Here is a 12,251-nt window from a genome sequence, read left to right as displayed (position 1 = left end):
CAAACCATCTATTCCAATCCTTATATTATTTTTCATGTTTAAGAGATGGCAACCTAAATTGGCCTGGTTACAATTTAGGCCTATTCTCATCATTCCTGTCACTGTGATGGAAATGGATTATTTCTTCATACCCATGCTTTGACATGCTCAAACACTCCTACCCAATCCCCTTTCGTCTTCTCTTTTAGCGAAACAGATTCAACTTGTCCAGTATGTCCTCACAAATCATGTTTTCCAGGCCTCGGATCCCATGAAAAGGGCTGGCCTCTCCACGAGCCCCACCTTTCTCCGAGCCCAGTGCCCAGGTCGGATGCAGTACCCTAACTCACACCCCACCACTGCTACACCCCAGGATTAGGTCCCGTTTTGCCGTTTGCCTGCACATATTGTACACAATCATTTATTGGCTCGCACACATTTCTCCTTTTTCGAGCTCCCCACTGGCATGGAAAGGGCTGGATGCTGAGGGACTGACCCGACCATCGCCTCAGCGCTCCCGCCAGCCCGCGGCGCCCGAACGGGACGGCACCTCAGGGCTCTCTCACAGGGCTGACGAGGCAGCCGCAAGCGGCGGGCGGCCTGGCACGGAGCGGGGCGCGGCAGGGCCCTCCCGGGCGCGCTCGGGGACACCCGGGGAGCCCTTCCCAGCCCCCGCTCTGAGGCGGAGACGCGGCGGCAGCGGGAGCCGGGCGGGCAAGGTGAGGGCGATGCCTTCACCAGCACGGACGGCGCATGCGCGGCTCGCCGGGTCGCGGCGGGAGGGGGGGGGTGCGCTGTGTGTGGTGGTGGTGGGAAATAAGCGCAGCGCGCGGCGGCTGGCGGGCGGGCGCTGTCGGCGGAATGCGATGACATCACTGCGGCGGGACGCGCGCGGGCGGGACGGCGCGGCGCGGCGGAGAGCGTGAGTGGCCGCTCCCCACGCGAGGCGGTGGCGGCGGCGGGGCGGCGCGGGGCGCTGCCGGCGGGGCAAGATGGCGGCGGGCCAGCCCTCCCCCCTCCTCCGCCCTGCCGAGCCCCCGGGTGCTGCCCCTGCGGGCGGCCCCGGGCCCCTGGCCTGCCCGGGCCGTACGGCATGGCACGGCCCGGCCCGAGCCGGCCCGCTGTAGCGCGGAGCTGGGTGAGGGGGTGAGGCCGGTTGCTACAGACAACCGGGAAGCCCGCGGCGGCGAGCGGGGCCGGTGGGTGTCGGTTGGGCCTTGCCGTGTGGGGGAGCGGGGCTCCGCAGCCCCCGGGGGTGCCCCGCGGCAGCCCTGCCTCTGCCGCGCGGGGAAGGGGCCTGTCCCTGCCCCTGTCCCTGTCCCGACACTCCTGCCCAAGCCCGCGGTCGTGAGCAAAGTCTGTGAGGAAACTTGGCATTGCTCGGTGTGAGGGAGATGCCGGCGTTTGCTAACCTTGCTCTCAATTTGAGGTCCCCCTTCATTGTGCCGTGCGAGTTGTATGTATGGAAGTGAAACTGAGAATTCCCTCTTCAGAAGGGAGAGGCACGCATGCTGAGAAAACTCACTGTGAACTTTTAAAAACCACCATAAGGTGTATCAATATTTGCATCTTAAAAACTGTTAACGATGTTCACCGGTTGTATTGGTGGTCTTCCTTTGCTGTCAGAGGGTAAAGCATGGTTGCAAAAGGTGACAGTACAGTAAGTCTTGCAGGGCACTCAGGAGTAGGGCTTGTCCTCTCTACACGTTTTTTTTTTAAATACAGATTCCTGTTTGTAAATTATTTCCAAATGCATTGCGGTACTGGGAAGATACTACAACCTTTAGTTTTTTTCCCCCAAATATGTATCAATTTAATGAGCTTTTATTACACCTTGATTATAATCAGATTAATTTAGTGGGTAAAAGCACAGTTTTCTAAGATACCTGAGTGTTCTAAGACTGCTTATGCTGAGCATGTCCTGATGTTTGAAGTAATGCTGAAATACAATCTTACTTTGTTTTCAAAGACTCAGCTTCCTTCAATCAGCATCTGCAGAATGTTTCAGTTTTCATAAGCTTAATAGGTTGTCTTAAAGCATACAAACAAGTACAAAGCATACAAACAAGTGCAAATCTTAACTGCCTGTTTGTTGACATGAGTGTGAGCTATTTACTTTTAGAGAAATCAATTTATGGAGAGTGCAAGAGGTAATATGAGAACAAGTAAACAGCCCACTTAAAGCAGAATTACTAGTGATAGAGACCAACAAAATCTGACTTTGGATGTGATTAAAGGTTAATCTTGTTACCTAATTTCTGATAATTTGGAAATGTCTTTAACTTCTTGTTAGTGACTAATTCTTCAGAAGAATAAGAACTGTTACAGGAGAGTGTTTTCATTCTAATCAGTAGCTAGCTAGAATTTATTTAAACCTTGAATCCAAGTGCTTAATTTTATTTCAGAATTGTTATCACTGTTCTGGAAATTCTTGATAAGCCTATATTTAGTCCTGTGCACTTCTGCCTTTGTGGCAATGGTTCTGCAATTCAGAACTGGATAAAAGTATTTACTTTCTCACAGCTGACTTCTATGGGAACTATCACATTTTTTTTTTTTTCTACATGAGAACAGAATTTTTCCGTTTTATTTTGCTTCACCAGGAATTAGCCGATACTGATATCGTAGTATGTCTCTAATTAATTTTTCTTTTTCAACTAATAACCAACTTGCCTGGTTCTCTATCACAGGAAAGATTATTCTGTTTGCCTTTCACTATTCTAGAGCAGTCCATGCAAAGATTTCTTTTAAAGTTTTAATATTTGTACTGTTTACTGTTTTACTACGTAGACATTTACATTTTTCTGTAGGGTCATTCTCTTTGTTTTCGTCTTGGGCCTTTGGCTACTTTTAATAAGGAGCAATGCAAACACTTTACAAATAAAACTATCTTCTGAAAACCTTACTGTGCTCATCTGATGTCCATGACAGAAATGCTGCTAAGAAGCTAAATCTATTTTTAGAAATGGTTTAAGTGAAAATAATTAATTGCATTTGTTTTGACACAGATATGAAAACTCAATGGGGTCGTCCAAAAATGTAATAAGTGAGCCTGTTGATGTAGAGGAAGGCTACAACATGATGGTAAGGCATTCAGCTACTATAACGCTGGTAGGATTTTTCCTACTGCAGGAAAACCTAATTTTTCCTGTTGGGATTCATTGATAAATCTGTTCTTCTGTACCTTTTCTGAAAGTTCTGATTCTAGAAACGGAATCAATGTAGTTTGTTAACACTGTGATGAGAAACCTTCATGAATGAATGTTACCATAGAAGAAATTTGAGTATTTCTTCTGTTTTTTCATCATTTCTAGTTGTGTTAGTATATAGGTTTTTTTTTTTTTTCTACTTTAAGATGTTTGTTTCAGCTGATTCTCATTTTAAATTGCTTTCATCCAACCTGTGCAATAGTGTAAGACTATGATGTTTGGTTACACTAATAGAGTGGTGTTCTTTGAAGTAGCTGTGGTTAGACCTGCAGTCATTTTCTTTGAGAATGCAATGGATGAAACTGGTGGGTTTGTTTACAGCAATATATTTATATATATGAACACCATTAAAACAAGAATCCTCATAAAAGGTCCTTTAATTTTCATAGCCATGCAAGGAAGCAGTATAGACTAAATAACAAAAATCTGCTATTTAAGGCTAAACAAATTTGTCATCACTCCTTTTGCCGAACAGATGATTGTATCTAGAGCGCTTTGAAGAAGGTAACTACTTTGGTTAGTTAAGGAGCAAATAGGAGAGATTCAGGTTGAGGAAGCAGTCAAAAACCTATGTATCAGGATCACTTCGCCCATATGGAGGAGGAGAGTATGAAAGCTTGCTCTTGTCTGGGCAAATGAGAAGACTCTGTTGATACTCACTAGGGCCTTCGGCACAATAATTTCCACTTCTCTGTGTCTGTACACTTAATTATTGCTCACTATCCCATGAAGAACTCCTTTAAGGCTTAGTTTTTTTCCTTTGACTGACATCAGAGTTACAGAGACTAGAATTTTAAGTCAGGCTCTAGTTTCCTGATACAAAGTACTTGGAAAGCTCATGTTGAGATGCTTCTGCTTTCTTTACATGACTTTCTGGCTCCTAAAAAAATAAATAATTTAAAAAGTCACTTTGGTGTGGACTAACGCAAAGTTTTACACTTGCATGGGAGGGATGATCTCTAGAAATAAGGGTGGAAAACAACTGTCTTGGCATCGGTTGTGCAGAAAGGAGCCTTAGGATTATAGAAGGTCATATGTGCAACAAAAGAAATTCTGCTTATATATTAGGAAGAGTTCGGTCTGCTCTGACCAGGGTGGTTGGACTAGCCCTGCAGAGCTCCCTGCCAGGCTTTGTTATTCTGTGACTGTGTAAGTTGTGCTAATTTATGTGTGATATCTCATGACATAATGTGTTATGATTCTATCATAAGTGATGAAAAGGTAATGCCATATTGCAAAGAAAACCCCTGCATCATTTTGAGATGATTAAATGCGAGTATCATCTGTAAGATGCGAATAACCTGTCCAGAGTGTTTAGCATTGAGAAAGTGTTCATTGAAGTATTTGCATCTGCTTTTGGACATTTTTATTTCAAAGGCAGATGTGAATCAGTTGGAGACAATCTGGGAGAGAAAACCCTAAGTGCTCAGATTCAGAAAACTTGAAATCCGAGATCTGGAGAACATGAGAAAAAAGATGAAAGGAGTAGGGATGGTAAGCCTGGAAGATAGGAAGACCAGCGAAGGATGAAATTGAACTTAACAGCATAAAAAAATAATAGAAAGAAAACCAATTCAAATGGTTTCCAAGTCCTCTGTATGGCAAAAATGAGTGGGCTTATGCTGTAGCAATGCCGTAGTTAAATATTACATAGATTGTGCTGAGTGAACGCTGTCTGCTCATGGAGGATTTGAAAGAGAAGATGCAATAAATGAGCAAACTTTTATTTGTTTACTTTTTTGCCAATTGGGGATGCCATAGCTTAGCTTTACGTCCAGCTAAGGTGAGTATTTGGGTCTTTTTTGAAGATTTGAGAATAAATTAATGCAAAATGTAGTCTGAACGTTCTCTTGTGGTTTAAGACAGACATATTTCAGAGGTGATTAAGTTAAAATTATTTGATTCTGAAGTAAGCTACCACAGGTATTTACATTGGGAGTTTATACAGTAGTTAGAAGTGATTTTAAAACAGTTATATAACATTCGTGCATGTTTAACTCTTAGATCAATGATGGAAAGTGTATCGTTAAGCAACAAGGGATTAAAAACCCAAACCAAATTTGGTTGAGAAGAAATGGTCATTCATATTAAAAATTCCTAGTGAGAATAGTCAATTAATTACATAGAATAAGGATAGACTGGAACCAATTTAGTACAGCTTCTGTTCTTTTACATTCATTGCTTGGGTTTCTTTGGGCCAAAATACATAATTTGCTTGATTTATTTCATTAGGTTTTCCAAAAGTTTACATAGATAACAGTGCTATTGTTTTTTCTTTGTTTTCCTTGTATTACATGGTGATATCTCTAGGTAGGTCTGTGGAGCACTAGATGGCACACTGCGGCTTTGAAACCAGCAATTGAGGACATCTGGATGAGAGAGACCTAAGTTAAATACTATTATATAAGTGTTGAAGTAAAAGCAGTTTCTCATTTGTGTGGCGTTTCCTACCACCTTAATAAATTACAGCCACTCATCTGCTATATTCGTTTTTACTGTATTTTCTTTCTAAAGATGTACTATAAAACAAAGTGGTTGCAGGCCTGAGTCGTATGTTGGTATGAACAAAAAGAGGAAAAATGCGTCTTTTGATCAGTGCTATAGAAAATCACTCTGTTCGTGCCTAAAATAATTTTTACATTTATTTAACTTTGTGGTTAAATATGTCGGTGTTTAAAGATAACTTGGTCAGCAGTTTTGTGCTATCATGGTACGTAAATTTATCATTTCGGTACACAGTTTGGCTTTGTTTCAAATTATTTTATGAGGAATAACTTGATGCACTGTAATAGGGGCAATATTTTATCTAACTGACATTTGTCAGTTGATACAAATATTTCTTAATATATTTGGTTTCAAGTGTCTTGCAGTGGTGCATTTTGCAAGTGCAAAGAAGTGTGTTTATTAGGTAAACAAAGTTCATCCTCATTGTCTCTCCTGCTGTCTTTGAACAGCTGTAGCTTTCTAGTAATAACAGCTAACTTTAGTTGCCAGGAAACACTTTCTAGGTTCATGTTTTCTCAGTCAGAAAGGTGGGGTTTTATATGTTTCAGATGGTTCAGATAAATCTCGTGCTTTTCTGCAGACCTTCTCCAGTCAGCTAACACATGTATTTTGATCTCATGCAGCTTTTATCTTGAATAATTAGTTCCAATTAGCATAAGGTAACTAAAACATTTGTTAAGTCTACTGTGATGGTTTAGCAGCACTGACAATCGATTAAATGTAGGTTAAAAATGTGTAGGGTAGACATAGCCATACTGAGGGGTGGGTAGTAACTCTGACATTGTGTTGATGAATCAGTCTGCTTATCATGCAGCAAAATGGTTGTGAAAATGAATGGGTACACCTGTTTCAGATATTTGAGGAAAATTCAGTACCTGCAGACCCTACCTTGGATGGTTTAAGCACATACTGGATTAAATTAACATATCAAAAATTTATGTGTTTTTTTTTCCATTCCTGTATTTCTTTATTTTCAGGCTTCTTTCCAACGCTCTAATAGCCATGACAAAGTAAGGAAAATAGTTGCAGAAGAGGGACGTACAGCAAGGAACCTAATTGCATGGAGTGTTCCACTGGAAAACAAGGAAGATGATGGTATGTATTCAACAGTCTTCCACCAGCTTTTTCCACTTCCATCCCTTTGTCCACTGGTGTTTCTTGCATGGGAACATGTTTCTTACATAGGATTTCTCTATAAAAAAATAATGGTTATGTTTAGCATACATAATATAATTTGAGATTTTTTTTCCAAAATGCACCCTGCAGTTGACGGATCACTTTATAAAACCTTCACAGTGACAGATTAAAAACTTTTCATTTGGTCTGTAAGCAACATCTAAGACTGTTTGCTTTTGCTGATATTATGAAGAAATGTGTAATGTCTTAAACTGATCTCTTGTAACTTGGGAATTCAGAATTGTAGGGATGGCTTGGAACAATCCCACAGATTGCTCTCTACACTCTAAAATAAGTTTGGAAGTTTCTTTTGGTATCACTCAGTCTTTGGTAAACATCTGTGAAGAATCTTTAAGGAAGGTGATATGGGGGAACAGTTTTCCATAATGCGAGTCCTCAGAACGGTTTTGTTACTGTTGCAATGTTCTCTTGTGGTATGATGACTTAAGAAGCCAGGAATTGACTTTAATTTTTATACTGCTCAAGCTGTTCCAGATGTCAGGATGCTGTTTCTGAGGACTTCCAAGTATTTTTGTAGCTCACACATCCCTGTGCAGGTGCTGTTGCTTTTGAGACTTAAGCAGGAGTGTCTAAAAGTAAAGGGATTTTTCTTGCTGTCAGGGTGGTCGAACACTGGAACAAGTTGCCCAGATAAACTGTGGGCAGTCTTTCTCCTTGGAGATGCTCAGAACCTGTTTGGACGTTGTCCTGGACAGCCTGCTCTAGCTGACCCTGCTTTAAGCAGGGAGGTTGGACTAGATGATCTCTAGAGGTTCCTTCTAGCCTCAGCTGTTCTGTGATTCTGCCAGTGGGAAAGATATTTCTATGAAAAGTTATGTCTAAGTTACAAGATAATTAACCCTGTGTCTGAAGCTAACAGACATGACGTTTAAACTGTCTTTGACTTGCTTTATGCATTAAGGTGTATTTGTGATTTTTTTTTTTTTTTTTTTTTTCTTTTTAAAGCTGAGAAGTCTAAAGCCACAGAAAACAATTTGTTGCTTGAAAACCTGTTTAGATGTTTGTATGTGGACATATGTATAGATTTCATTAAGGGAATTACATTCAGTTCAGAAGGCATAGCTGTACCTCTGTTGAACACTGACAAGCAGAATGGCAGTTAACTTACGTTTGTCAGCTAAACTTCCTAAACCTAAGGACAGCTGTCCACATTTACAAGTTTTGGTTTCAGATTCTGACCTTTTTACTTCCATGTTGTCCCAACTATCTTAGTATGTTTTGTATAATGGCATTTTTGGTAAGCACTAACTACACTTTGAACCTTTGTTAGCTATGTCTAGGAAGAGAAAATGGGAATAATTTAAGACTTGAGTGTATTCTGACCAAGTAGAATACATACCTCCCAGCTTTGGATCACGTGCAACCACTACCCAGTTTAATATCACGAATATGTGGATTTTTAAGTGGGCCAGCTCTGTGCTTGTGGCAGCTTCATTTACATCTGTCTTCAGAAGATGCTTTTATCTATTTGCTAGTCTTAGATTTGCCTGCATGTTCTTGAGTATGTTAGTAGATCCACTGATACTGGTGGAATAGTTACATGTGTCATGTAAGAAGAATGGAATTGGGGTCCAAAGTGTTTATAGATTCTGAATTAGACTTTTGAGGAAGGTAGCAATATGAATGACTATATGTGAAAGGAACAGGGACTATGTTTCTAAAAGTATTTTGGAACTACTTCTGAGTTGATTCAATTTCTGTTTAAAGAGTCTGTTATTTTTTAATACTACCTTGCTTGTAATATTCTAGAAACTTTCACATAAGACTTTTTCCTTAAAAATCAGTATATGTGAATTGTAGATGAATGTTTGCTCTAGCATTTTTTGCCACAACATTAAGAATTAATGTAGAAGTGAATTTTTAGCCTTCATTAAATAGTTCTTATCTGTGATAATTAAAATCCAAGTAGCTACATTAATTTCCTTTTGGTTGTATTAGCACCAGTGTAATTTTTAAACTTTTTGCCATTGGTGCTTTATAATTTTTAAAATTTCTTCATTAAATTGTAGCTTGACCTTTTTGCATGATACAAAGTATCTGATGATAATTGCCAGATGGAAAATTTCCCTGTGGGAAGGAACTTGTGGCTAAGGAAAGTTTGGCAGAGCCAGATCCTGCTCTCTTGACCCTTGTTTTGGCATAGAGGATATATATGTTGGTGTCGGTGAGCTCTGAGTCATTTTATGCTGATTTTTCAATATGTATTTTGTCCCTGAGGAATGATACAGCAATGTTATGAATAAGGATAAGGACAGAGTTCTGACTTGTTCAGGGGTTGTATAAATCAGGCCAAAGGTCCAGGTTGCCTGAGCCATTCCTGCGACTCTTCTGTACAAAGTAGAACTTTGTCTTTGGGCAGTTTCTTCTGCTCATAATGTTCAGAGGTATTGCTTTGGCAGTAACAGTATGTGATTTAACATTTTATATTATATACTGTTATTCATTATGAGATTTTTACTTCTTTTTTTTTTTTTTTTACCGCAGAAACAGTGAGGGTATAGGCATTTGCTATTACTAGAGGTAGTATTATAGAGGATTGATAAAATAACATGCGGGATTAGTTTTTTCAGTTTGTATCCCTTTTTTTTTTTCCTTTAAAAAATTGCATGCTTGTCTCCTTTTAGCCATTTAACTTTTCCTCTGAAAGACTTGTGTATTTTGTATAGAGGACATGGGTAAAAGAGCAATAATGAAAAAATTGCCATCAAAAACTTTTAATTCCTTAATGGAAATATATCATTCCTGTCAATATGAAATACCTCCTTAAAGAGGAGAAAGATTTCTGGAATGGCAGGTGGTACTTCTATTATGTGTTTTGGAGGATCATGTACCCTTGTTATGTCAGAGCTGAAATTCTAGTTCTGAGTATAGATCAGTGACATGAGAAGATCCAAAACATGGTGATAATAGTCTAGAAGAGGTAGTGACTATTAAAACTTTTCAGCTATTGAAATCAAAATACTCCTTCACAGAATTCATTAACATGCAGCAGATTCTGTTGGATAGACTCATTAACAGGACAGTTGACTTTGTGTCCTAGGAGAAGAGTCTTACAACTGTGAAACATTCACTAGTCTGATACTCATTCTCCAGGATGAAATTGGCGTTCCAAACCTATGGCCACCAGTTGACTATTGCAGTCACTTAGATCTTGCCCACCTCATAAAGCTGTGATCATTTTTAATAGAGGATTTCAGAATTGTTTCCTTTAATTATTTTATATGCCTAGCGTGAAGTTTGAGGCCCTGCATGCAGATAAGCACTACATGCAAATTTTATTACAAAATCTAAGCTATGATTTTAGCAACAGTTGAAACGTCCCAGAGACTTGACATTTAAATGTTAATAGAAGGTAAGGTACCTTTGGAACTTTAAGGGATATGTCAAAATATTGGAAAATCTTGTATTTGTAACTATTCCCTTCTTATTTCCTATTTATTTAAAATCATTCTGGCTCTCGCCATGTAGAATTAATTTGTAGATTAAGCATTTCAGGGTAAGGAAACATATTTTAGTGGTTGAAAGGTACCTGGCACACTTTGGGGAGCCTGCAGTATAATCTATTGCTTTAGCGAGAGACTGATGGAATAAATAGGTTTTGCAGTATGTGATAAAAGTCATGAAACTTTGCTCTCTTTAGCCAAGTAAGGAAGTTGTAAGAGTCATGACTGAAAACATTGTGCATCAGCCCTAGCAACACTGGATGTCATTGTAACTGGTGGAATATAACATAAAAGGAAGGGTATTAAGGCTCATAAGTTTCAAACCTTGAGTTTCACTGGAATGAATGGGAATCCAGTCTAGTGCTGGTAGGTGAATACAGGGCCCTTATATTCTGGATGAGACAGGGACAGTGATTTCTAAAAGTAATTTTGTGCATAATGCATTGCTGTAATTCAATCTGGAGGTGGAAAAACATGGAGAATTCTGCTTATATCCATGCCTGAAGGCAGTCATCTCTCCAGATCCCTAGTGTTGTATGGTTAGAAAAATCTTATCTACTACTGCTCTACAAACTTCTAAAAAGATAAGGTTTATAATAATATTAGAAACTTCAAATGCTTCCTCAGTGAAGGGGTCAAAAATAATCAGTCTCATCTGGTTGCTTCCTCCAGGCAGATGCCTTTGCCGTACTTTAAATGAGGTTCAGGCAACCAGGCCATAACCAAGCCTCATTTTTGAGAACATGTTTCTTGCAAATGGACAACTGCAGCAGCTGGGGGAGTAAGATCGATTCTGGAGTACAGACTGGTTATATGTAGCAATGGCACTATACTGTAGACTGACTGTCTTACAGGTTTTATAGGTAACATGGAAGGAGAGAAGTGACAAATTTCTAATACCTTGTGTAATAACTAGAGGAAGACAACAGAATGCTTACCCAACTGTATCCTCAGATTCATTCAAGGAGATGAAAAGAAATATCACTGAAAATTGTTACCGTTCCCGCTGAAGGTCTGATGATGATCAGTGTCAAAGGCACTGAAGCAACACACTCTGTTGATTTCTGCCATAGTGCGAACAGAAGTGAGGGCTGCTATTAGTTACTAAATTTAAAGGTGATTCCCACATTTCTCATATCAGTAAAGCTATCTGAAAGAGAGATCAGAGGGATGATTGTTGAGCTTGGTCATATAAAAAGTAGCTTTTGAAAATAGTTTATCAATGGCTTTTTTTGGGGGGGAGGGGGGAGATATTAGCACCTCAGCTTTTTGTGACAGGAAATCTTCACAAATCATAAACCCGGTGTGCTTCATATTTAATTACCAGACAGAGAGGAAATGGACTTCAAGTGTAAAATATGACTGTAGCTCCCTCATTGCTGCAAAACTTCTCTACTTTATATATTTCACATTGGCAACTTAATAGCTGATGAGATGATCATCCTTTGGTCACTATTGTTCTTTCCTTAAATTTCAGTAAATTCCTAGCACGTAATGCCCTTCATATGTCATTGAGTTCCTATATATCTCCCAGCAGTGTTAGTATTGTATAATTACATACCAGTGGTCACTGAACTTACAGATAACCATTGAGCAGTGCTCTTGTGTTGTCATTACTTGTGAATATAAAAGGACAAAAGCAGAAAGGAAGATGTCTTCTAATAACCAGAGTCACTTATTGGAAGAAAAAAATAAAAACAAACCTCAGAAATGTGGCTGCTGCTGAAATCTAAAACTTTTTGGCCCAAACACCTTAAGAAAAAATTAGTCCTTGCCACATACTATTTGCTTTCAGTTTTGCAAAACCTGGTATTTGCATAACTTTTGTTTTTTTTTTTTCTGAATGTCTGCCGTATATAGAAAGTGTCTGAAAACTTGCTTTTGTCTTTACAGGGCACTTGTTCAGACATTTCCCAGT

At 39.6% G+C, this 12,251-nt stretch overlaps 1 protein-coding gene across 2 annotated transcripts in view; it reads left to right on the top strand.

Moving 5' to 3' along the window:
* Positions 1 to 794: 794 nt before the first annotated feature.
* SCAPER (S-phase cyclin A associated protein in the ER) overlaps positions 795 to 12,251 on the top strand; it is a 168,275-nt gene continuing 156,818 nt past the window's right edge. Inside the window, exons 1-3 of one of the 2 annotated variants that reach the window (XM_042803896.1) lie at positions 795 to 901; positions 2,988 to 3,063; positions 6,671 to 6,788. In XM_042803896.1, the coding sequence (XP_042659830.1) occupies positions 846 to 901; positions 2,988 to 3,063; positions 6,671 to 6,788 (250 nt within the window). In that variant the 5' untranslated portion in view covers positions 795 to 845. Of the gene's footprint in view, positions 902 to 1,073; positions 1,179 to 2,987; positions 3,064 to 6,670; positions 6,789 to 12,251 lie in introns of those variants that run through there. The other variant, XM_032990469.2, reaches the window with a different exon arrangement.

Source organism: Tyto alba, unplaced genomic scaffold (genome assembly GCF_018691265.1).
Source record: "Tyto alba isolate M040663 unplaced genomic scaffold, T.alba_DEE_v4.0 Super-Scaffold_41, whole genome shotgun sequence".
Classification (NCBI taxonomy): Eukaryota; Metazoa; Chordata; class Aves; order Strigiformes; family Tytonidae; genus Tyto; species Tyto alba.
The sequence above is the reverse complement of the archived record's forward strand: the minus strand, read 5'-3'. Positions and strand labels throughout refer to the sequence as shown.